The sequence below is a fragment of the Natator depressus genome, chromosome 7, assembly GCF_965152275.1.
Source record: "Natator depressus isolate rNatDep1 chromosome 7, rNatDep2.hap1, whole genome shotgun sequence".
Lineage (NCBI taxonomy): Eukaryota > Metazoa > Chordata > Testudines > Cheloniidae > Natator > Natator depressus.
In genome coordinates, this window is record NC_134240.1 from 112,101,728 (window position 1) to 112,129,023 (window position 27,296).

At 39.6% G+C, this 27,296-nt stretch overlaps 1 protein-coding gene across 3 annotated transcripts in view; it reads left to right on the forward strand.

Moving 5' to 3' along the window:
- CCDC186 (coiled-coil domain containing 186) overlaps positions 1-27,296 on the forward strand; it is a 55,421-nt gene that overhangs the window by 8,500 nt on the left and 19,625 nt on the right. Inside the window, exons 2-11 of one of the 3 annotated variants that reach the window (XM_074959297.1) lie at positions 8,922-9,055; positions 10,153-10,867; positions 13,463-13,589; positions 16,922-17,050; positions 18,078-18,290; positions 20,296-20,415; positions 21,890-22,015; positions 22,383-22,481; positions 23,384-23,470; positions 26,487-26,629. In XM_074959297.1, coding sequence (XP_074815398.1) covers positions 10,170-10,867; positions 13,463-13,589; positions 16,922-17,050; positions 18,078-18,290; positions 20,296-20,415; positions 21,890-22,015; positions 22,383-22,481; positions 23,384-23,470; positions 26,487-26,629 — 1,742 coding nt within the window. In that variant the 5' untranslated portion in view covers positions 8,922-9,055; positions 10,153-10,169. The remainder of the gene's footprint in view (positions 1-8,921; positions 9,056-10,152; positions 10,868-13,462; positions 13,590-16,921; positions 17,051-18,077; positions 18,291-20,295; positions 20,416-21,889; positions 22,016-22,382; positions 22,482-23,383; positions 23,471-26,486; positions 26,630-27,296) is intronic. The other 2 variants (XM_074959298.1, XM_074959296.1) reach the window with 2 other exon arrangements.

The following is a 27,296-nucleotide window of genomic DNA, read 5'->3' on the forward strand; positions in this document are numbered from 1 at the left end:
TGTGGATTTGTTTTTCTAGTAGTTAGTAACTAAGTAGTTAGTAACTATTGAATTAGTAACAAAGTAGTTTCCTTGTTTCTGTCAGTTGTCAGGTTCTTGATACGTCTTGTAATGCAGTTTTTGTGTATTGTAGTAGAGTAACTTTTTAAAAGGTAGTGGAAAATATATTTTTAATTTTACAGTAGCCTTTCTAAGGTGTTTATAACAGGATGGTGTAAAGGACATGGAATGATATTCGGTACTATGGTATTACTAGGAGAAAATTTCTACATAGGGCTAATTTATCTGAACAGTTATGGGCTTGCTAATAATACTTAGTGCTGTTAATGAAGGTCTTTGCACAGAATCATTTCCAGTCTTATTTTGAATGTTGTATGTTGAATTTTGTATGTTCAGCAAGAAAATTCTAAACAATCTTATACACTTTGAATACTTTCCATCCAATTAATCTTAACAATTAACACTTTTTTTTTCAAATAAACATATCCTTCACCCTATTCTATATTACAATGACTAAAGTATCTTGTCATTTGTTGGTATTTCCATTTGGAGTAGGGGGTTTGATTAAATCAGTTGTACTCAAGATTTTTATTGCTCAAAACCCTTGAACACAAAAACAGCTTTATAAATAAATTATCCCATAGATACTTGTACATGTTTTTATTTCTGGTAATCTAGAGGAGTTGGAAACTTCATTGATAGGTTTTTCCTGGTGATGGAAGCTGTAGTGTAGACAGGTCATAGGAGTTGGATGATCTGATGTGGTAAATACCTGAACCCTGTCTACCCTACAACATCCACTCTAGATTGTACTGCAGCAGAAAAATGCTTACAAATGTTCCCAGTGTAACTAAGATCACTGGTGTTTCATTAGCTTTAACAATTGTTTCCTTGGCAGAAAAGTGCTTTTATATAGGGGCCCATTTGTGCAGATCATCTTGCAGGATTGAGGCCTAATATCAGAATGGAAGAAACAAGTGAGGGTAGCAAATGATAGGGAAAAAGAAGGTGGGAGGAAAGTAAAGGGTTAGTTATAGCAATAAGACCAGTTACTCAGTTTAGGCATGTGCACATCTTAATGGGACAAAAAATGATTCATAAAATAATTTATAACTGGCGCTTGTTGCAGACATCACAGTAAAGAATAATTTTAAGGAGAGTTTGCAGGTTCATATAGACTTATAAAACTGACATATTTTAACATGAGTTTTGGAGAATTAAGTCAGTAAATGTACAGATAAAATATTTTCTAAGTGGAATAATATCTTGATAACATTCAAAGTGCAGCTTGCAGACATAGATAAACTACATTCCATTTTAACAAAAAGAGGCTGAATTTCAGCTGAGGATGCACTTGGAATCTTGTGGCCTGACTTTCAGAGGTACCGAGCAACCATAACACACAGTGAAGTCAATGGGAGCACTGGGTGCTTAGTACTTTTAAAAATCAGGCCACTTAGTTCTTTTCCCTAATTAACAAAGGTGACGTATAACAGGTGGAGCAGAATAGGTCAAACACATCTAGTATGCTTTACAGCAATCCTCAATTTGTGGGTGGAGTTCGTTCTCTCTCTGTCCTTGTCTCTCTCTCTTTTTTTTTTTTTTTTTTAATTTGGAGTAGGAAATTGTGTTGCAACACCATATGACCCGTAACCATGAGCTTTCAAAGTAAGTGCAGTAATGCATGCAATTTACTCCTGGAAATAGAAGTCATATTGCTTATATTTGCTAATGGAAGAGTCAGGAAAAGCCATGAATTCTTTCTTGTAGCATCTCTGATTCTAGATGCCTTGTACTTTTCATGGAAAAAAAAAATCTTCATTTATCACCCTACAGCCCACTAGCAATCATCGTTGTCTAGATTTATTAGATTTTATTAGAATTGTTTTTAAAAGTATGGTTAAGAAAATTTGTTATTTGGGGGGGTTGGACCAGTTGCCCACAGCTGATGAGTTCCTGTAAGAGTGAAACCAGTGACAATTGGTTTCAGCTGCTTTGAAGGGTGTACTAGTCCTGTAGTACTGTGTCAAAAGCAACAATGCTGGAAAAATAAAGAGAACTGTATCATGTCCTACACGTAATGCAGCTGATTTTCCTTCTTGATTCAAGTTCGCCATTTGGCTTCCAGACCAGCTTCTGTAAGTCCCATCCAAAGCAGAATTTTACCATTAATTTTACATCACAAGCCTGCCTTAAAGAATGAGTAACTTTTATTTTTGTTGGTGTGTTACAGTACTTGATATGTAGAGATTACCAAGAATATCTAATAAAAGAAATCATGCAACCCATGCTCAGAAAGGGACTCTGGCTTCTGTTCTTCAGCTCAGTAAGGCTAGGTCTACGCTAGAATTTCTTTATATTTCCTTCTACCGCTGTTGCAGCTCTGTCAGTAATAGTAACAGCTGGAAGTATGGACCAGGCACAGGTCTTTTAACCACCTTGTCTAACCACTAAGGGCTGATGATATACTTTTTGTAACTTATCCCAGTATAGTTCGTTTCCCTTTCCGTATGGGCATGGCTGTATCAATATAAAAGTGTTTTATGCGATAACTACATCCATGCTGTGGCGGGGAGGGTTTGTACCAGTTTAAGTTCACTGGTGTACTTAAAGTGGTACAACTCGTGTGGTTAGACAGTTGTGCTCTGGATTCAGCTTCGACAGTATTTGACTGATATGCAGGTCCCATGCACCTAACATCTTTGAGTACTATTCATGATGCATGTAAGCAGCATGAAGATGCTATTCTTTCCCTCTTGGCGATATGGGGAAAGGTGAATAACAATAACCTTATTATTGGGTTCTGCTGGCCGTGTGTCCTGATGAGCAGTGTTATGAGTGAGTGTTATGCAAACCAGATGAGCATTACTGGAATTGGAGGAGCAAATGGACCTGACTTTATGCGTGCCACTAGTTCCTTGCACAGAAAGGAGAGGAAGTCTGCACCACATAGCACAGACAACCAGTTCTTTTCTGTGGAGCAGACAGCTGCCCCACAACCCTGGCCACTAATTATAGAGAAAGAGAAGAAAAAGTAGATCTTTCTTCCACTCATTAGTAGGAGGGAGAGGAAGAGAAAAACAGAGGGGTAAAAACCCCCATTTTTTCCAGATGCCAGTAGAGGGGAAGGACCCTACCAACCAGGAGGGAGAGAAGTTTAATAGTCCCCTCTCCTGGTGACCAGCAGAGCAAGCTACACATTAATTCACTTTTATCTATTTTATGTGCAATTCAGGTTTTAAAAATATCTCTTATAGTCTGTCCTCTAATTTCTGAGCTTGTGGGGTTGGCAATATGGAGGATTAGTGGAAGTTGCAGAGCATTTGAAGGATTACTGCTTAGAGGTGTTTGCTTCGATATTCTATGATGAATTTCAAGGAAAATGACCTTGACAAAATACAACCTTTAAAAGCCACAGGAGCAGTAACAGTACAGGAAGATTTCTAGGTTGTTGGTCAACACAGGTTTGAGGAGGGACCATGAATATAAAGAAAGATTCTAAATAGTTTAAGGACTTTGCTGTTTAAAATTGGAAGGTATAAATGAGTCCCTCTGAAGAAATCTTAAGGTAAGGTCTGGTCTACGCACCGTTTTTGTACCGCTTTAACTATTTTGGTTAAATTTTTATTGAAATAGTTATCAGTACAACTCTTAGGATAGATGCAGGTATTCCTGTACAGAGCATCTTTATACTGATATGATTTTATTCATGCTGGGGAGAGTTGTACCACTTTAACCACACATAGTTAAAACAGTACAATTTATATTTAGACAAGGCCTAAGAGTTTCACATGAAAATTGCGAACCGTCTGCTGTATTGCCATATCTAGAGTGAATAGAATATATGGAAGGGTAGCAGGGGGATGGCATGTGTTTCCTGAGGAGTAGGACATTACTATTTCACTTCCTGTAAGAGGTGTCTCGATACTTTCACATCTCCAGAGTTTGAAAGAATATTGTATTTTAGCTGACCTGTGCTCTGAAATCTGTCTGGTGGTTGCATGATGGGCTTATACATTTAGCAGGTTGACATTTGGTGACAAAGAATTGAAAATAATCTTTACTTTACCACTGCAAGTTAAAGTTGAATCTCTCCAGCCTAGTATGTCATGCATTATTGTGGTTCTAGACTAACAAATTAATCAGAAGTTTAATTTGAAAACATTTTAAAACAAATGCTATCTGCATCATCTAGTCTTCAGTGAGTGAATTTCCTTAAGCTTATTATTATTTTCTGCAGAGACTTGCAAAATATTTTTTTAGTTCAGGTACTGACATTTAAGTGTGATCACAGATACTCTCCTCTTGTAGTAATTCAGCATGATAAACTTATTACTGTACTATGATCAGTCTCATGGTTGTGCACGCATATAACTTACTCTTGTGCTCTTCTTTACAATTTAATTTTTCACCTCAAAATAACATTAAAAATCAGTGTCTGACAGACATTGTTTAAAAAAACCCACCAAATCCTCTGCTTATTACATTTCTTAAAGTGAAGTTAACAGAGGGCTGTATAGTTGGTTGTCAGTTTGCAAGAGTATGGGAGTGAACCCTGGATAAGAACCAGAGTTGAATAATTGCCTTGGGGTAGATCAGACATAAATGGATAAACAAGATAAGGGCTTGATTCTGCAGCCCAGTAGGGCTACCAACATGAGACACTTTGCAGATTGGATCCATACTGTGCGGATCAGGCCCCTACTTCGTTAAATGATTCCAATAAATATATTAAACTTCTTTAAAAAATTCCCAAGTGGATTTGAGGGCACTTCAATCTCGGCAAAAGTGCTCTCGGTCAGACAAAAGACTAGCAGAAAAATAAATAGTTTTACTTAAGTATTTTCTAAATTGACACCTTCAACTTGGAAATGATCTTGTCTGAAATTTTATACTTGGTAAAGGCCATGGTCCTGCAAATGCACAGATGCTTAACTTTTAAAGATACTGATAGTCTCATTAACTGTGGAAGCAGGGCCATAGTTACAACACACCTGTAAGATTACTGACACTGAAAGACACTAGCAAAACACTTCTTTTCAGTTTGTGCATTTGACAGCATCTTGTGTATCATCAGTTTCACTGTTTTCCCCTTTATATAGTCAGTTTCTTGCTTTCTGAAAAGACTGTGATAAACATTAAAGGGGAAGCTGAAAAACCCTAAAACTTTTTTTAAAGAAAACTTAAAAAAAAAATCATACACTCTGCAAAAGGCAAAAAATGCATTATCTAAATGTTCATTTCCAAAATATTTAAGTTGACAGTGTCCCTTTAAAAGTTTTCCAGCTGAAGATCAAAACGTGACCCTAAGATTTTAAAGCAGTTTACTCTGAATATTGTGTCAAATGCTGAATCATAAGTGGCTACATAAGTGGTAATCATAATATTACTCTGTATTTTTATGATCCAATTTACAAGGAAATAGTGAAAAACAAGGTTCCTCTTCATCAACCTTCAGAGCAGAATTAATAACACACATCCTTCAGCTTTCTAAGACCTTGTCATTGGCTAGACCCATCTTCCCTCCACCCACTTCCAGGTCTGCTTTTCCCCTAACATTCCTACAGCAGAGTGTGTCATGAATGCCAAAAAAGTGTTACTCATTTTAGCAGGCAGCACAGAACTTATAAACATAGGGACGATTCTTGTCTCGTGGGTATATTGCTGTGTATATTGAAAAATTCAGTCCTGCACACTCTCGTGTAGCAGAAATTCATATGGACCCATTTATCAGAAAACACATCAATGAAATACAGGACTCAATGTAAACCCCCAAACTGCTAAATCTAAACCATGAGATTAAACCAAATTAGTACCTCTTTTCCTCCCCTTGCTTCCCACTCTTTGTATGCGCACACTGTTCAGATGTCATTGTCCTCCTTGCTACCCTCACCACGTTGCTCCTGCTGGCACATTTTACGTTGGAGGATAATACCTGGGATTACTGTCAGTAACAAAAATTGTCACATTCTTGCCAATGCCATCCTCTGGTACTAACAAAACAAAAACAAAAAAACCTACATGTCTCCCACCTGCTGCAACTGCAGTTTTACTCCCTCAAAGCACGAAGGCAATATTTAAAACATATCTGAATTGTGCTGCCCCGCAAAATTAAATTTTAAAGTTTTGGAAATACCGTCAAGTGACAGGAAAAATATTTGCAAGTCATCTCTGGTGCATGCAAAAGATGTTGTAGCATTCCCACCAAAGTAGTAGTTTGCAACACTGAGTTAGTAGTGTTACCAACCCTCTCAGTGGTTTGTTTGTTTTTTCCTTAAAGCTCCAGCTCCTGGAATCATGTGATGAGACCCTCTGCTTTCATTTATACAAAATAAGCCAGTTTCTAGCCCTAATACTTGGAGAGAAAATCTTGGAATGTGAACCCTAAAAACTCAAAAACCAGAAAGCAAAATATAAACTTAAAAATGATTAAATCATGATTTTGAAGGCCTGACTCATGGTTTTTGACTGCTTGGATTTGGGAATACAGAGTTAGTACTTATGGCTATGCTATTGGCTGTCAGTATGATGGAGAGAGGGGTGTTTTACTCCTATGCAAATCTTATTCATTGTCTCTCTTGTCCTGTGCCAAACTGGTGACTATTACCTTATAGCAGGGCTATGGTTTTGAAGTGGACGGCTTAGACTTGTCTGCACTCCACATACCACCTATTTTTTTTTTTTTTTTTTTTTTTTTTTGTAATTTGTGTCTGAAACTCTCATTTGGTCTGTTTACATCAAGTCTGGTTGAACTGTGTCCATGCAATGGTCCCCTGACCCCCCCCCGTGCAGCTCCTTTGAAACCACATTTGTGTATCCCCACCATCCATGCTGCTTAACCCTGTATGGGCTGCGGCACAGAGGCAAAAGTGCTGGGAGGTTATGTATGGAAAGCGAAATGTTGAGACAATGCACTTTGGAATGCCCTATGCTGTAGAGAGCTGGGAGGAAGGAGAACTGGTCAAACTAGTGGTACAGGCATGCTTGGAGGGTTCTGCCAGAGCACCCAAGTGTCATGGACTAGTTACAGGATCTAGGTATCTGGCAAAGTCAAAACATGGTTAGCTGCCATGGTTACTAATAGACTTAATCATGTTGTGTGCTGAGGCCAACTAGAGATTAACCACGCCACTTTCTTACACCATATACAAATAAATGCCACCTCCATCGCTGTCGATAAAATATTTTATCTTGTCATAAGCTTGTGTCAGTGTTCTGTTTTTCCATAACCACGCTGACATCTGACAACCTACGTTAGGGCAGAGTAGAAAGCATCATAGATATTAGCCAAAATGTCAGGTTTGATTTAAGAAAATTGCTACTGCTAGGCTAAGTTTTATTGAAATTTTACAAACTGCATCATTACCAACGCACTTTAGTTGATAAAATGGTGACTATCTCTTATCTTAATTTATAAGACCTGTGGCAAGCAATTGCTTGAATAATTGAAAGAGTATCTGGTGTATTCTGCCGTATGCATGTTCGAATTTGTTGTCTTGTTCTATTCGTTTGCAAAGGCTATTTTACATAAATATCAAAATAGAGCTGGGAGGGTCATCCATGCTTATGTAAACATATTGGATGAAAGTTTCTGATATGAAGCTCAGCAGTGAAATGATGAAAAATGTTGACATTTGTTTCTATTTAAATGTTAGCAGTTGAAATGGAAAAAATTAGTTACCACATCCTATTGGGGTCTATTGATTCCACATCCATCTTGGGCTTTCTCACAGGTCACTTGCTAGTTTGAACTAGAATAAGTGCTGGATACTCTGAAACTTGAAGTCTTTAAATCAACATTTGTGGACTAAAGTAACTGAGCCAGAGGTTGTGGGCCTATTGCAGGGGTGGGTGGGTGAGGTTCTGTGGCATGTGATGTTCAGGAAGTCAGACTAGATGATGGTGATGGTCCTTTCTGGCCTTAAAGTCTGTGACTCTGAGACCTGGGTCAAGGTGGGGCAGTAAAACTCCTTATGTAGACTGTTATTTTGGTATGACTTCCTTTTTTAGGCCTGGTCTAAACTACCAAGTTAGGTTCACGCAAGGCGACTTATGTCAATCTATTTGTGCATATGTCTATGCTCAAATTTGTCTTTTGCTGATATAAACGCCTTGCTACAGCGATGCAGTAACATCACCTCCCCAAACAGTGTTGAGGCATGGTCAACCTACTGAGATCAATGTAATGTGAGCGTAGACACTGTGTGACCAATGTCGACCATAACAGTCCTCCAGCAGTTGTCCCACAGTGCCTGACGGTGACCGCTCTGGCTACAGTTGTGAACACCAGTGCCCAGGGTCATGGAGGTCAGAAGTTACTTCCCCCACATGTTGATGTTTATTTTTTAAATACTTTTTCCTGATTGCCCACCTAAGTGAGCGCACCTAGCAGCTCTCCCTTGTTGTGAGCAACTGTCCATGCCAGTTACATGCTCTAGATGTGCAGTTGCCTGGAGTAGACAGAAGTACTGGGTCCCTGGGTCTCTGGGGAGACAAGACTGTGCAGACACAGCTGCAGCCCAATTGCAGAAATGTGAACATCTATGAAGAGATTGCATAGGGGATACTGGTGGAAGAATACAACAGGAATCAGCCCCAGTGCTGTGTGAAAGCAAAGGAGCTGCAGCAGGCATAGTTCACTCTTTTTCATAATGCAGACTACATGGTAATAGTGGCTTGTACACCACCTCCATTCAGTCGTGACTGCACAGACTATCTCCCTGCCTGTTTCCGATGATTTAATCTTCAGCAGCTCCAGAGCATTGCATCTAGTGTTGAAAGTGACGAGAGGAAAGTGTTTTGCGTCTCTTTTAAAGGGTCTGAAAAGTGAGTTGTCCTTTTTGAAAACAGCTGATTGTTGTTGTCTTCAGTATATCTTTTCTCCTATGTGTTCTGTTCCTGTAACTTGCTGTTCTCCACAGGCTTCCCTATCCATGTTGTCCAGGCATCTGATGCTCTCCCTGGTGTGCTACTCCTCTGATATTGTCTCTGTCTGCCTCACTCTCCACTCCCCTGTACGTTTTCCTGTTGTTGATGGCTGGCAGCTCCCGTGCAGGTACTGGCTTCCATCCCTGGGTGGTGTTCCTGTCTTCTCCTAGTAGAGACAGCTGGGCAGGTGGCTCCTCATTGTTTCCAGCTGCATTTACATATTATAGTGGAAAGCGTTAATGGTGGCTGTGGATCACAGACCTGTTAAAGTTAATGGGTATATTAAGCACCCTTAATTCAAGCTAAAAGAGAAACCAATTAGATGTCCCTTTGTTTAGTGATAGCTGAAGCCATACAAGCTACTGCTCAAGGTGCTGGCCAGCATGGCAAGGGCTGAGGAGAAGCTACCCATGTGTAGCCTAAGGGGATTCCTTGGAGACTGACTGACTGAAAATCCAGTAGCTGGGCATTGATCAGTTGTAGCTCCATGTGGGGAAGAAGGTGAAAGGAACCACTCCAGTTTTCTGGGTCTAGAGACCTCCATACATACTCAAGGGTCACAACAAGCAAAGAACTGATCAGTCAGTACTTGGTGATGAGAAACTAGTGTCTGTGTGTGCGCTCACTGACTGTGAAGGAGGAAAAACCTGTGGACCCCCCCCCCCCCAAAGGATTGTTATGAATGGCTGGTGGTTTCCACTCTATAGCAAGAGACCTTGTACTCTAAGGCATCATTGTTGTGAGTCTTTAAATCATCTTCATTGGCAAGCTTAAAATGAAACCTTTACAGTATTTTATTCTTTGGAAGCATTTTTTCTGCTATTTTTATCTGAAAGTAGCAGGAAGTGCTTGGTTTTTGTTTTTTAAAAACACAGTAGAATTAACAAAACATTTGCCACCTCTACGGTTTCCTCCCTTCAGACTGCAAGAGTTACTGAAAGGGAGAAAAAAAAACCTCAACTACATAAAAATTAGGTTAAATTTCAGTGTCTGGTATCTTCCCCCCGTCCCCTGAACTTCTTTTTTTAAATAAGAGATTTATAATTGTTGGAACAGTGAATGTTCAAATGTTTAGCAGACAAAAACATTGGCTAACCATTGGCAATGTAAACAAAATTATTCTCCTTCCTCCAGTATCTGAACTTCCAACCAAGTATTTTTTCCTCTCCCCCGTTTTAATCTTGACTTCTTGAATGTAATATATTGTCCAAATTCTCTTTCTAGATTCCTAAAACGGAAGGATGGAAGAGTGTTTACCGGAAATACAGAGCATACTGGAGCCAGTCAATCTATCAAAGGAAGACAATACACCTTCCGGCTCATCAAGTAATGAGAGCACAAGCAAGACTTCTGAAGTGAAGGACTGCTCAGATGTTGGCTATACTGGTGATGAGGATTCCAGCTTGGAAAGGGAACCTAAATTGTTGGCATCAAACTACAATGTAACAACTATTGACGTAAGAGGGGATGGAGCCATAAGTGAAGCACAGGAGCTGCAGCTTTCACCTGATTGTAGTGGAGGCGGGGATTCCTGTGCTAATACATGTTCTGAAAGACAAGTAGAAGACTCTGTGAATGCGGAACATTTGCCTGGTGAAGATTTTGAACAACAGGTTTCAAAAAGTAATGGCACAGAACAGTCCCTAATGGAAATCCTGCAGGAGCTAAGGGAGGAGTGTGACTTTACGAAAAAATCTAGCAATAGAATCTATTCTGAAAGCCCTTATGACACAGACTGCACCAAGAAACTTATTTCCACAATACAACAATCATCATCACAGGAGGCTTTGCTAGAAGAAATAGAATCTGAACTGTTAGCTACAGATTTTACGAAAGAGCGTAAGCTCCCAAATGGAATGAGGAAGGGTGAACATGCCTTAGCAACTTTTGAAAAATGTGTGCAAGATAAATACGTCCAACAGGAGCAAACGGTAAAGAAGTGAGTATCTAGATTAACCTCAGGACAAATAAGTATGTACAAGAGTATCCTTACTTGTATATTGTGGAGTTACAACTTCCATGTTGTGCAACATATGTGGTCTTAGTTGTTGCTGTTAACCCTGTCATGATTTTGGCTTATATTAGCTCTTTTTAATGATGTTGTGTAAATGAGGTTTTTTATTTATTTTACAAACTCTATAATCATTCTAAATTTAATTTACAAATATGTACAATGAGTATACATAGACCTCTAACTTCTTGTTGAATGTGGCATGAACTGAACAGACATCTGCTAATCCTAAATCTGAAATCCCTGGTGACTTAGCCTACATTAGTTAGAATTCCTTGTTAACTCCATCAAACTACTGGTGACATGAATCCTTTGTCAAATATGATAAATTAATCCACTCAAATTTTTATTCAGTTTCATGCTTATCTCCTCCAGAAGAATTTCATCAGCTGTCCCAATTGTTAAACCAGTGATGATTGTTAAATTAAAGTTTCCTCTGCCAGTTTTTGAGATGGCCAAGTTTGGATTTTAAAAAGAAGGCTTGAAAAGGAAATCTTTAATTCAGTTCTCATAAAAGTATGAAGCAATTAAGGGATTTTATTTTTATGCTTACATCTTCAAGCATCAAATAACATTGAAATAACATCTGGTAACACAGTAATAAGTTACAGGAAAGCTTTTGAAATTCATAATTTACTGTATATATACAAAGTTTGCTACAAGAAATTTTTGTACTCAAATTGTTAACTCAGTTTTACTGAACGAAGATTGTTCAAACACTCTCTCAGCTCACTGCTTGAATTCTTGGTTCTCCTTTTATCTTTCATATTGCTTTCTCTGTATAACATGAGGGGCATTTGCTCACTGGAAAAACCTAACCTTCCACTTTAAACTCTTTTTCCTGCTGGCAGGGCTGGAAGTGAAAGTGGCTTTTATTTATATATCTCTGTATTTTTTGTGTTAACTTCTTGTGGGAGGAACTGTGATACCATAGTAATGGATGACCACATTTAAAAAAAAAAAAAAATCTTCCAGAGAGAACTTCCCGTTCAAAGCATGGGATTCTGGAGAGATCTGCTATGATTTTGATAATCTTGCTATCAGAAAACATACTAAGTGTAAAAAAACGGTGACTTTGTGAGTCTGGCATGTGTACATTATGCATAAAGCAGTTACAAAGAATTTGGGAGTGTTTTGGGGAGTGGGAGTTGAAGGCAGTGGGTGTCTAGATGGTAGTAATTCCATGGTATTGTGTACAAACCGGTTAGCTGGGTTTTACCTGTTTGTTTACTGTGCCCCTCATTTGTAAATACTTGATTGTAGTAGATCAGTCTTGTGTACTGATCACTGTCTTAAAGAGATGCAGACAAACCAGTGCTGCTTCTCTTCTGCCTTTTATACCCTTTCCAAACCAGTGAGCCCTGCAACTCCCTCCACTCCCCTAAGTGCCTTGAAGTTAGCTAACCTGTTTAGGTGTTTCTGAAAATCCCCCTTGGTGCCTGTCTGCATCTTTAGACTCCTGAGTACTTTGAAAATTGGGCCCTAAGGCACTTTTGAAAACATTACCTTTGAGTTTTAGGTATAACTGTCTTCTGTATCGCTTCTGGAATGCTGCAGTATGTAGCCATAATCATCAACACAAATATGCTATCATTTAGGCTACAGCTTTGATTCAGCCTTCAAACTGTTATACTGTAAAGCAGAGGCTCTCAATCTTTCCAGACTACTGTACCCCTTTCAGGAGTCTGATTTGTCTTGTGTACCCCCACGTTACACCTCACTTGAACTACTTGCTTACAAAATCAGACCTAAAAATACAAGTGTCAGAGCACAGTATTACTGAAACATTGCTTACTTTCTCATTTTTTACCATAGACTTAGAAAATAAATGAATTTGAATATAAATATTGTACTTACATTTCAGAGTATAGTCTATAGAGCAGTATAAACAAGTCATTGTCTGTATGAAATTTTAGTTTGTACTGACTTTGCTAGTGCTTTTTATGTAACCCGTTGTAAAACTAGGCACATATTTAGATGAGTTGATGTGCCCCCTGGAAGACCTCTGCATACCCCCAGGGGTACATGTACACCTCTTTGAGAACCATTACTGTAAAGGAACAAACTATTTATTTTAAAACGTTTGAACTACCTACAGGTGGGGGAGAGAAGATGATCTTGTGGTTAAGGGACCTGACTGGGTGCAATTTCTTGCTGTGTTGCAGGCTTCCTGTGTGACCTTGGGCAAGTCACATCACTCTGCACAACCGTAAAATGAAGATAATATCTGTATGTTTACAGATTGTTGTGACTTTACACTTACATGTTGGAAGTACTCTAGTGTCATGGTGATGGAGACCATGCAAGTAATCACTTACATTAGTGCCAGCCACATTGTTAGTGTCACGTCAATTGCTGCAGTGTAGCTAAGGCTCTGTCTGCAGTTTTGTGAAAGCCTTGCATATAGGGGTGTGCAACAAAGCTGTTTTGGGTTAAAAAGTACCAGTGCCCAATTGTTTGGATCACTTTTCCTTGTCTTCCACACAGACAACAAAGCAAAGCAATTTTATTTCATCTTTACAGATTGATTAAAGAAAACAAAAAGCATCAGGAACTGATTTTGGATATTTGTTCAGAAAAGGACAAGTTAAAAGATGAATTGAAAAAACGAACAGAAACAGAAAAGCAGCACCTCAACATTATTAAACAGGTACAGATAACAAAAGAGCTGACTACGCTGTCTAACCTTTCATTGGCATGTACGTTTAACTGTCATTGATGTTAGTAGGAGTTTCTAGCCGGCATTGTGTGTGTGAGCGAAGGAGGGAACAAACTCCCAATGCTAATGTAGCCTAGGCATTTGTTGACTCATTCTTCCATCCCACAAAGCCTTATTAGTTTGTTGAAAGCACTTGCTACTATCTTTGGCTTCGAACCACTGAAATGTTAAGCATGTAGAAGTCTAATGAAGTCAATGGGAGTTCCACATGCTCAGCATCTCTGGGTGCTGGGCTCGTTGGGCCCAATCCTGTAAATGCCTTCAGTTCCCATTTGAAGATGGCTGGATGACTAAACGTTAGCAACAGGAGTCATACTCAAATTGCAAAACGCAACCTTGGCATGCACTGTATACTGTAAAAAGAAAAGGGGTACTTGTGGCACCTTAGAGACTAACCAATTTATTTGAGTATAAGCTTTCGTGAGCTACAGCTCACTTCATCGGATGCATGCTGTGGAAAACCACAGTGTTTTCCACAGTATGCATCCGATGAAGTGAGCTGTAGCTCACGAAAGCTTATGCTCAAATAAATTGCTTCGTCTCTAAGGTGCCACAAGTACTCCTTTTCTTTTTGCGAATACAGACTAACATGGCTGTTACTCTGAAACCGTATTCTGCATTTATCTGAAAATTATATTGCCATTTGGGCCTGCCAATTTTCTGCAGCGGACGTGTCATGTGTGAGGCCACCTTTAAAGGTTATATATTAGTTTAAATACTGTACTATATACAAATTGCCAGCTACAGATAACTGTATATAAACCCAAGATTGAAAGCTAAAGTTACAGTTGAATCTGGGAATGCTGCAGCTGTTGACCACTTAAGGCAGGGGTTCTCAAACTTCATTGCATTGTGACCCCCTTCGGACAATAAAAATTACTACATGACTCCAGGAGGGGGTACCAAAGCCTGAGCCAGCCCAAGCCCCCGGTGTGGGGGCCAGAGCTGAAGCCCAATGACTTCAGCTCCAGGCAGGGGGCCTGTCACCTGAATCGTGATACCCAGGACTGAAGCCCTCAGGCTTTGGTCCTGGACCCAAGCAAGTCTAAGACAGCCCTGGCAACGCCATTAAAATGGGGTCGGGACCCACAGTTTGACATATTAAAGAGTTGCACTCCCTTTTGGGACCAGTTATTGTGTGTACATAGACAAAAGGGGAATTTTCTACAGATGTCTCCACAAATAGCTTACAGAGATTCAGAAGAGATGTAAACAGTAATCTGTCCTCTTTCCTTTTTGTTAGTGAAAATGAAAAGAAACCCCTAAAGTTGAGAGACTAATTAGAAAAAGGGAAAAAATCTCTGATATATAAATATACTCTACAATAGACACACTCTTCAAAAGAATGCTATTTAGGTACATATGTTCCATATAGATAATTATAAGAACAAATAATGTGTGGTACTTCAAGTTACTGTGTATGACCCAGGCATTTTCAATATAATAGTTATTGAGAATTGTCACAAACAAAAGAAACGTACACTTGGTGTTTACTGGCACAAAATATCACTAGCGTGGCATCTTTTTGAATGTCATTATACGTTTATAGGATTATTTTGCTAGTGCTACTGCTGTAAGGGTTATTCAGGCATGTGTTTATAACTTGACATTGAACTTGTTCTGTGGTGAAATAGTGTCCCAACTAATTTTTATATTTTAAAATCAATGTTAATGTTTTAGTCATGCCATAGATCTGATTATTAATTTCTATGCCACACAGATTGGCAGGAGACATTCTCAAGTGCTGCGTCAAAGATTTATACAGTACTTGAATGCATTGAGGGTACAGAAGCTTTGTCTGTTTTCTGTGTATCTCAAAGCTTTTTTGAAAGTACATAGCATGGTTGGAAATGGAATTGACATTTAAAAAACATTACAAGTTGAATGGAAACAAACATCTGCATAAACCAACAAATGCAGCTCACTCACTGTCCCTTGCTCATATTCCCCAATATCACTCGGTGATTGCATGAGTATCTTGGATTTGCTATGTGACATTTCATACCATATGGGCTGTGATGGAAAGTGCTAATGATAAGTGGGCCTTTCTGTTACTACTGTTTAATTCCATTTGTCAGTTAAGTCAGACCTTTAACACTTTTAATATTGCACACTTTGGGATGATTACAGAAGAGATTACTTTAAAGAAGTTATTCAAGTAGCTCTTTGATATTGCATCTTGAAATGGAACTTGGCAGCAGCTAGATTCATGGGTTGCAGTAACAGATTTAGGGATGGTTTTTTGTTGTTGTTGCTCAATGAATTTGTATACATGAAGTCCTTAGATAAGTAGCTTGTCTGACGTTCAGCAGAGTAAAATCATACGGCTCTAAAATGTGTTCACAACCGCAAGCAAAACCTGCTACCGTATGTGCATGCTTACACAAGTGTATTAAGTTTGTGTGTGTTTGTTTTTCATGCTCACAGCTTTAGAGGGCAGGATCAAATCCTTGATGTGGTGACAAAACTGTTTTGTCTTCTTCTTGCCTTTTGGACATGTATATCTTTATAGGCAACTGCATAAAAACATAGGACGTAATGCCGAGCTCTCAATTTTTATTCTGTCCTTGCTCAGTGAAACATTACCTAAGCAAAGAAAGCGTTTATAACAGGGGTGGCCAAACTTACTCATCCTCCGAGTCACATATGACAATCTTCAGAATCTTCAGGGGGCACACCTGCCAGAATGCGGGTCTTTAGCCCCACTCCTGCTGAAGCCCTGAGCCCCAATAGACACACCCTGTGGGGCTGAAGCCCCAAGACCCCCCCCTCCTGTTGGACAGAAGCCCCTACCCTACCACCCCTCTGCAAGGAAGAGGTCCTGAGCTCCCCCCTGCAGTCTGGTACGTGGAGACTGGGCAGGGGGTGAAGTCGTGGGGAGGGGTTCCGCGCACCGTACTTCAGCTGTAAAAGAGCCGCATGTGGTTCACGAGCCATGGTTTGGCCACCCCTGGTTTATAAGAACCTCAAAATTTGACCCATTTCTCTTTACCTTTTCACATAGTAATTTATTCTAGTCCAGAGGTTATGCTTAGTATGATGCAATCAGCCCTTGACAGATGATGATCTCAGTTCCTTTCATCTTTAGTATTGTAATACAAAAGCTGGGCTGTTACTAGTGAATGTTGCAGTTTGATTAGAGTTTGGCAAGTGCAGTATATATTTTAAAAATGCTGTAACATCTAATTTGTAAGAAATAATTGTACAAACTTGATGGAATCTTTACTGACTTCTATAATTATCTGCTAATGTTTGCTTTACAGTTAGAATCAAGAATAGAAGAGCTTAAAAAAGAAGTTAAAACTGCTAAAGACAAACTTGTAACACAAGATGCTGCAGTCAAAAATACTATTCAGCAATTGCATAAAGAGATGGCATTTCGTATGGACCAGGTAATTTTGAATTCCTTTGAAGTTTTAATAATTAAATCTCTCATTAAAGAATTAGCTTGCTGTAGGAAACATTCAGCAGCCTGAGCGTTGCAGTCAGTAGATATGTTGAAAATTGATACACCAAGGCTTCCAAACTTTTTTTTTAATTAATAGGATTCAATTATTCATGCATTTTGATGGTTAGTGAGCTTTCAAGTATTTGTAACCTTTTGTAGAGCCACTAACACTCACATATGCTTTGTCTGGCCACGCTCTTTCATTTGTGTATTATATGTAAAATAATAAGCCCTGGAATGATTGTTTCCCTGTAAATTTTAATTTGATCAACATTTACATTGGTTTTGAATGGAGGGAGAAGTCCGCAATTATGCAGGCTTACCAGTGAAATCTGATCTTTTCAAGCACAATTAAAATGATACAAAGAAATAATATTTTCGCCTCATTTTGTGTTGTTGCAAGGTCATCTGTTTTCTTCCTTAAGATTTTGCCAAGTCACAGGCTTTCTCTGTGTTACAAGAATTTTAGAACATATTGTTTCATTAAGGAAAACAAAAATTATTAGCAATATCTGGACCACAAAGTCTCTATGTGAGAAATGATGTACAGCTGAATAGTAATTGTTAAATTATTTAGTGGAGGGACAATAACTGAGGAATGGAACTGGATATCTGCAAAAATATTTTTCCACTTAGGAGTTATCAAGTGTATATTCTCCATTTTGGAGTCAAATACATTCCAACTGCACTGGCCTGCTGATTATGCAGCTGAAGTAAAATATTTAGCATTTAGCTTGCAAATACTTAAACACATCAGTTACAACTCTGAGTAGTCCCATTTAAATCAGCGGGACTGCTCATGGTAGTAATGTTAAGCCAGTGCGTACCTTGCTTGCAGAATTGGGGACTTTAAGACTTGCCTTCAGTTATGTTTTAATTACTGTGTTGGAGTACTGTGAGTATCCATTGTTCATGTATAAAAACTATCATCAGTGAAATGTAAACTTATGGCTGAATTTAAATTTTTAAAGGCAAACAAGAAATGTGAAGAGGCACGCCAAGAAAAGGAAACTATGGTGATGAAGTATGTTCGAGGAGAAAAAGAGTCTCTAGATCTCCGAAAGGAAAAGGAGTTACTGGAGAGAAGACTAAGAGATGCAAATAAAGAAATTGAAAAGCATGTGAATAAAATCAAACAACTTTCTCAGGAAAAAGGAAGATTGCACCAGCTCTATGAAACCAAGGTACTTTTAAAGAAACGGTTAAAAGCACTATTTAAATAATCAGGAAAGCACTTATGTGTCACCTTTCATTTAATAATTGTGATATCTTATTACTTTCCCTTTTACTGTGTGGCTGCGAAAGACCCATTTTATGTCAATATATTATTTTTGGGGGTGGGGGGGAATGAGATCTTATTGTCATCTTCCTGAGATTCGTATGTGTTCTTCTGAATTGAAGTTTGTAGCATGCTAACAGCACAATTTTCTTTTTGCAGCCATTATATTATAGATCATCGCTTCTTTTACAAACAGTGAAGATTTACAAACACTGTAGAATTTTGTTATATACTTTTTTTTTCTTCCCCTGTGGCTGTCCATACTGGATTTTTAAAATAGGCTGAGCCATCAAAGCCTGCACTCCTTTTTGGAAGTCAGTAAGAGCTCTACACATGTTGCAAGAACTGTATCAGGCCCTTTCCCTTGTACTCTTCCACAGGATTGTTTGACTGACTGAATTTTGAGGCATCTGTGCAGATATGTTCCTTAAGTACTAAGGTTCAGCAAATGCTCATTGCAAGTGCAGTGTCAAGGCAAGAGACAAACATTTAAACTACCAGCGGTCTAAAAATTTTGAAATGTAATAATTTTTTAAACTAATGGGAAAAAAACCAAACAACCTGATTTTATGCTCATGAAAGATCCAGTATTCTCCCCAAAACGGAGAGGGTTCAGACTACTCTGATGGATTTGATCATGATCATTGCTCCAAGTGATCATTACTCACAAGAGGAAGAAGATCAAAAGAACCATCTTATTGAAACTTGAGAACTTTGGTTCCTGGAGCATAGTTTTTATGTATGTCATTGCCATTCCTGCTCCTAAGAATTAAGCAGATTGGAATGGACAGTGTGACCTGTTCAGGTCAGCAAAACAAAACGTAGCTGGTAGGTCTAACTTCTAGCTTAACAGTCAGGACAACATTGCTTGGAGACTTATATTAGAGTGATTCTGCTGCCCTCACATGGTGCTTTTGTAAACCTGTTTTAGTTTAGATCTGTTATTTCAGAAATATTATTTGGCTGCTGGGATTGTATTATAATGCACGGGTTTTTTAATTGCAAATATTAGTTTGTAGCTGTTGGTATCTAAGGTTATCTCAGTAATATGCTTTGCTGATTAATACCATTGGATGTTCACTTGAAGAAAAATAGAGTGGTGGTTTGTGTGGTGTACATTTTTTTGGCCAACAATCACTGTTGCCCTTCACCTTGTATAGTCATTTACATCAGTGCAAAATGTGTCAGACAATAGCAGTCTGATTTGATAGTGTTTTACATCCACTTTGCACTGATGTAAACAACTATATTTAGGTGCAGCCTAATGATACCTGACCTATTATATCTGGCACCTATCTAGGCAGTTGTCCTCTCATTATTTGAACAATTTACACTTCTTTCCAATAATTGTCCATTTAGTCAAATATCCAATGTACACAATGCTTCTGTCAGAGTACCCACAGAAGTCAGTAAACCTCACATTTTCTGCTATATCCTCCTACAATTTGATCCCCCCTCCCAAACCTGCATCTTTCCCTTAAGCCTGCAAAAAGAAAAAGGGGCTTTGCCACTTGTCCAGAAGATCAGTATGTCTAGTCTGTCATGGATCTATGCAATTCCAGACAAAAAAGTCCTTCTGGAAAACAGTCTGCTGGAAACTGTCTCAGAATTAATCAAGATTGCTTCAGCTAGAACCTCTCCTCTGATCACAAATGTGGCAACAACACACATGGACAGAGAGGCAGTGTCTCACTGGGGGCCCATAGACATAGACAATTAAGGCTTTAAGACCTAGTCCTGTAAACCTTTAGTGTGGCTAACAGTATGCAGTTTTTTGCAGGTTTGGGGCCTTGTAGATGAAATCTATTTGTCACTCATATATGAGGCTAATTCTCTAGCTGTATAAAAATTGGGATTTAAAATCAATAAAATGTAATCTGTGGATGTTTTTGTTTGTTCCTTTTTTTTAGGAAGGTGAAGCCACTAGATTCAACAGAGAAATGGAAAAATTGAAAGAAGAAATCAATTCTCATATCATCAAAGTAAAATGGGCCCAAAACAAATTGAAAACTGAAATGGATTCACACAAGGTTAGTAAAGCAATACCATGAAGTAAGATCATAATGAGTCCAATATAGTTGCTATGCCATTTTCTTGCTTAGTAGCACTAAAATGATTAAAAAATCATTGTTTACTTTTTAACTTGATGGATTTTGGAATAATACTTTAAAGATAGTGATATTGAAGTGGAAAATGTGAAAGGATGGGTAGAATATATCAGTGTTTCTGAACCTGGGATGGGTTTAGGGTGTAAGTGCAGGGCCAGTGTTCGGGGGGGGGGGCAAGCAAGGCAACTGCGTGGGACTTCATGCCACAGGGGGCCCTGCAAAGCTAAGTTACATGCTTCAGTCCCAGGCAGTGGGGCTCGGGCTTCGGCTTAAGCCCACCACCCAGGGCTGAAGCATCTAACTTAGCTTTGCAGGGCTCCCTGTGGTGTGGGGCCCTGGGCAGTTGGCCTGCTTGCCACTCCCTCATGCTGGCCCTGAGTATTATTATTTACTTCATTATATTTAAGGTAAGGGGTTACAATTTTTTCAAGTCTTAATAGTGAGGTCACTTTTTTAATTTTATTTTATTTATTTATTTTTAAATCCAAGGGGGTTCGCCAGCACAAAAGATTGAGAAACACTGGAATATATCCAGGATGATTTCTGCTTTACTCTGATTTGCAAGAGTGCTTTTAATTCAGTCTGTCGTAACACAGTGTGAATGACACATCCTACAATCCTCGCTAAGAATTTCTTCTCTCGCTTCTCCTGAACAAGTCAGTTCAGACTGTGTGCACAGTCTAAATCACAAACAGTAACAGTCTGATTTAGGGTGACCAGGCAGCAAGTATGAAAAATTGGGACAGAGTGTGGGGGGTAATAGGTGCCCATTTAAGAAAAAGCCCCGAATATTGGGACTGTCCCTATAAAATCGGGACATCTGATCACTCTAGTCTGATTAGAAAAGAGGAAAGCAACTGGACATGGTTCCTTGCACTTGGTTCTCCTTAAATATGTATATTGCAAAAACAGAGAGCTGAATTACCACAAGGACAGAGAGAGATGACCACTAGATCCTCGCTCTTAAGAGCTTACAACTGTGATAGGACGAAACACATTGCTGTGATTGAACAGTGAAGTTTTCAGTTACATGATTTTTTTGTGTGGAGATAATGAGTCAGCCACTACAGGCCACTTGTTTTTTCAGTGTTACCAAAGGGAGCCTTCAATGTGGCTCATGGAAATATGGCTACAGGAACACAGTGGTAAAAGCAGATTTTCCCTTGAAGTTTTTGAGTTGTGGTGTTGCCGTTCTGGAGAGCCATAAACAGATGATTTAACAGTTGGTGGTGCAGCACTTTCTAAGCAAATATTATGATTCTCAATAAAATCATTAGTCGGAAACTCTATTAGAATTGAAAACATTTTGGTGATAACTCCCTTTTCCCTGCTAATTCAAAATCTTGCTCTGTGACACTCTGTAGGTTCAAATAGTTATTCATGGTTTATTTTCTAGGAAACCAAAGATAAACTCAAAGATGCAACCACAAAGTTAACTCAAGCAAAAGAGGAGGGAGACCAAATACGGAAAAACTGCCAAGAAATGATAAAAACATACCAAGTAGGCATACTTTCTCATGAGGTGAAATTAACATGTTTAACATCTGATTTTTTTGTTTCTTATTTTCATCTTAAATTGTAATAAAGTGAAAAATTATTGCATGCATGCATGCCACGTGAGATGTTATGCCATTAAATGTATAAACGTCAATGATTAGAGATAAATAAATAAAAGTTAGGGAAAAAGTGAGATCTTGAGTCCAGTTTCACTGGAGTGCAATGTGTTTTTATATGTTCAAAACTACTATATATGGTAGTACAAATTACAGATAGTGATAAGAATGTGTGTCTTCTGTGTTCATAAAATAGGTAAAGAGTTTTTCTTTTAAAAAAGCTGTATAATTAAAATGTTCCCCCTTTTTTTTTTTAATTTCTTCCAAATCAACTAGGAGTCAGAAGAAATTAAATCAAATGAATTGGATGCAAAGCTCCGAGTAACAAAGGGCGAACTAGAAAAACAAATGCAGGAAAAGTCTGAGCAGCTGGAGGTAAACTGTTGTTGTTATAGGCAGTATGACTAGGATCTGTTAACACTAGAGTACACTCCCTTTCAGAACCTGGCATTAAACCTAGGATTCCACGGGCCTTGTCTACACTTACTGGGGATTGACGCTGCTGCGATCGATGCAGCGGGGGGTTGATATAGCAGGACTAGTTAAGACCCGTTAAATCGACTGCAGAGAGCTCTCTGGTCTACTCCAGTACTGCACCGGAACGAGAAGATTAAGGTAAATCGATGGGAGACTGTCTCCTGTCGATGCAGCATGGTGTAGATACCGCAATAGGTCGACCTAAGCTATGTCAGCTGTAGCTATGTTATTCACGTAGCTGGAGTAACATAACTTAGGTTGACTTACCACAGTATTGTAGACAAGGCCTGAGTCTTAACATTCCTTTTCTGTCTAACAAATAGCTATGGAGCCCTCTGGCAAAATGTCTCCTCCCCCTCTAGTGGCAGGTTGACCAAGCCTAACTACTTTCAGCTGCTACCATTTACTGTTAGCTCAAGTGGTAGAGGTCTGTTTGTGGATGAAGATATCCCTGTGCTATTTGATGATCCATCTTGGAGTTCAATGTGATTCAACATGATGAAACATCTGGGGTTTTTTTTAGTTTGCCTTTTGAAAAAACCCTAAGAAATTACATCCCCAAAAATTATGTTAAGAGCACATGAAGGTTGCAAAGTTAAGCACATGTATTATGATGCAGTCATTAGTTACATGATCACATACTATATCTTGCACAGGACTCTGGGCTGATATTTATTAAACCCAGGCAGTTAGGCAGGCAGCAAATAAGTTCTCTATTGGTGGGTGTAGTCTTACAGTGGATGAGGGGATCCTGTGCCTCCTAAAATGACAGTGTTCTGATGCTTTCTCCCTTTAAAAAGGTACACTATGCCAAAATAAAAGAACTGGAGGACCTGAAGAGAACATTTAAAGAGGGTATGGATGAGCTGCGTACACTAAGAACAAAGGTAACTAAAGAGTTCTCTCTTGCCATGAGACTGAAGGTGGAACATAAGGATTTTGAAAACAGATCCTATTGTATCTGGCTAGTTTACATAAAGAGCAAGAATAATCGTGATCTAGTATAGAGATTTGTCAGCATGAATTCAGGATGGCTGCATTACTCCTAAGCATCTGTCATGGAGGTTGTGGAAGTCACAGATTCCATGACTTCCTGCGACCTCCATGACTTCTGCAGTGGCCAGTGTGGCTGACCACAGGGTCACCCAAGCAGCTGGCCCTGGGACCAGATGCTCAGGCAGCCCTGGGAACAGCCACACCAGCTGCTGTTGGAGCAGCTCTGCAGCCAGCCGCTCGGGCAGCCCACAGCCAGTCACACCAGAAGCCCCGGGGCCAGCCACACCAGCCGCTACTCTGGCAGCCTCAGTCAGCTGGCCTCGGGGACCACCCGAGCAGCAGTCTTGGGGGCAGCGGGAGCTGCTGCAGCTTGGTGGCTCCCAGCAGCGGTCCTAGGGTGGCCAGAGCAGAGGTTGGCCCAGGGGCTCCCCCATCCCTCCCCCGGCAGGCGGAGCAGCGGCTGGCCCCCCGGGATCCCCTGCTGGAAAGGGAGTGGAGCAAGTTCTTACCTTTCTGCTGCTGGATATGTTTACTATCTCAGTTTCCCCTTCTGGAGCTGTCTCATTACTGTAGAAAACATAGCTCTCTGGGGGGACATAAAAGTCCATCCTTTCTGAGGTATCCAGAATCCCAAATCAACAAGTAGCCACCTGGCCACAAGAGTTCATTAAGCAAATTTCCTCCTGATTATGTTCCATCGACCATAGTTTGTTTCAAAAACATAAAAGGTTCCAAAATAATAGCTGAAGATCTGGCCAGAGGCTACATGATCACAGGCTGTCTCAGCTGGGAAAACCTAACAAATTTCCCCATCTAGATTTCGTGGGGAACAGATGACATGGAGGGGGCTTCCTCCCTTCCCAACTGGGGCCCTGGAAAGGAAGCAAGTACTTGCCCTGTGCTTGCCACAAACACTGCTCAAATGCCCAAGCTCGCTCATTTCACCCAGTGGGGAAAAAACAACAACTCCAAACAAAGCCCAAGCCCAAAAATAAATGAACTCTATGTCCAGGGTTTCTTCTTGGGTAGTATTAGTCACTTCATAAGTTTTTGTCCTAGAGAGACCCATGAACAGCCACAGTTCTTCTCAAAGTTTCCCCCTACTATCAGGAAGACAAGGGTTTATAGAGTAGCCTTCTTTCCCAGCATGCCTTGCTGCCCAGGTTAGACTAGAGGCTGTTTTTAAAAGAAAAGGAGTACTTGTGGTACCTTAGAGACTAACCAATTTATCTGAGCATAAGCTGTAGCTCACGAAAGCTTATGCTCAAATAAATTGGTTAGTCTCTAAGGTGCCACAAGTACTCCTTTTCTTTTTGCGAATACAGACTAACACGGCTGTTACTCTGAAACCTGTTTTTAAAAGGCCTGTGTACCACATTTCAGGAGGATAGAACATAAGAACGGCCATACTGGGTCAGACCAGTGATCCATCTAGCTTAGTATCCTGTCTTCTGACAGTTGCGAGTGCCAGGTGCTTCAGAGAGAATGAACACAGCAGTCAACCATCAAATGATCCATCCCTTGTCTCCCATTCCCAGATTCTGGCAATCAGAGGCTAGGGACACTCAGAGCTTGGCTTGGTGTCCCTGAGCCATTAGTGGACCTATTAGCCAAGATGGTATCTTCTTTGAATTTATCTAACTCTTCTCTGAGTCCCGTTATACTTTTGGCCTTGACAACATTCTCTGACAATGAGTTCCACAGGTTGTCTGTGCATTGTGTGAAGAAATACTTCCTTTAGTTTGTTTTAAACCTGCCGCCTGTTAATTAATTGGGTGACCCTTGGTTCTTGTGTTATGTGAAGGAGTAAATAACACTTCCTTATTCACTTTCTCCACACCAGTCACGATTTTATAGACCTCTGTCATGTCCCCTCTTAATTGTCTTTTCCAAGCTGAACAGTCCCAGTCATTTTAATCTCTCCTCACATGGAAGCTGTTCCAGACCCTTAATCATTTTTGTTGCCTTTCTCTGGACCTTTTCCAATTCTAATATATCATTTTTGAGATGGGGTGACCAGAACAGCACATAGTATGCAAGGTGTGGGCCTGCCATGGATTTATACAGTCGGCAATATAATTTTTTCTCTTAGGAACCATCAGGAAAGGGATAGATAATAACATTGTGTTGGCTTTTTTGACAGCAACTGCGTGTTGAGCACATGTTTTCAGAGTACTATCCATGTCTGTGTGGGGGTGTTTCTGTATGTACGTCTGTGTGCAATGATCAGAATATTGCAATTAGATTTTTTCCTAGTGGAGCTGGCCCAGAGGTGTTCTGACAGCACAGTATATTGCCATGCAAGAGATCAGAGTACAGCTGCATTTTCAGAGTGTACTAGAGGCTGCACACTAGGCCTCTGAGAGCTCGTGAGGAAGTGCCACACATCACTGATGAGCAGCCCATCTATCAATCTGTTGGCCAGCTCAAGAGCAGCATGGACTAGCTCTGTAGGGAGAAGCATTCAGTTCTTAGACAGAAGCATGGGTGAGCATGACGTGGGTTGGTCATGGTAACTGTAGGAAGATGAAACTGCAGCTTGGCTTTGGTCCACCCATACATGTGGGTTTATGAATCTTTTGGAGGGGATGGTATTATCCCTCTTAAAGTTTGTACGACTTGACCATTTTTAGAAGCTAATTCTTATAGTTGTTTTGTTTTGTTTTTTATGTGACTGAACACTAGAGTACACTCCCTTTCAGAAAACACTAGAGTACTGTTCTCTGTTTTAGCTTTTGATCTGTGAAATAGTTTGCATCTGATTTTATACATTGCTCAAAAACAGGGAGGGAGTACTACCGTAACTGTGGTTAGAGCTTTAGACCTATTGGATGAAACATACTATCCTCTGAAGTTTGGCAGGAAAATAACCAATTTACAATTAAGATTATGTTCTTTTGCACTTAGGTAAAGTGTCTGGAGGATGAACGGTTGAGAACAGAAGATGAATTATCAAAGTACAAAGAAATTATTAATCGGCAGAAGGCCGAGATTCAGAATTTACTGGATAGAGTGAAAATTGTAGATAAGCTGCAGGAGCAACATCAAAGGTATAAACTAAAGTTTTTAAAGAATTTATTTGATTATATAGATTTATGTTTTGGACCTAGAGCATTTCTGTGCTTTAAAAGTATTGCTGCCTTTACAGTGTATTGGACCTCAGAGAATCTGTATCCTCTCCCAGCTGTGGCGTGTTCCTCATAGAACCTTCCTAAATTATTTAGTCTTACAGGCACCCAAGAGCAATATTTTGAAACCTGACAGTTCTAGGGTTAACTGATAGCTGTAACGAATTACCTTTGAAATAGTACGGCGCAAAATTTAATCTCTGTGGTAACTCCATTGACTTTGGTAGTATTCCAATAGGGATGAATTCAGTCACTGGTCCCTAATCATTTCACTAGATTTCAGTAAAAGTGACAGACATGGTGTACGGTGGATGGTAATAGGTTGTGTCACACCGGTTTTTACTGATCAATGCTCGTTCTACTGCTGACTCTGGACAACCTCCATTCAGGGAAATCAGCCAATGCTCATTTTATTGAAGGGATGAGAGAAATGGAGCCAATGTCCCCAGTGTTTTGGAGATAGGGAGGGGAGAGGTTGCTGAGCTGGGAAGATCAGCCCTCTCTGAATATGATGGATACATTCAAGTATTACAAAAATACAAACTTAACAAATCTTCTTTAACATATGGTGCATTAAATATTATTAACT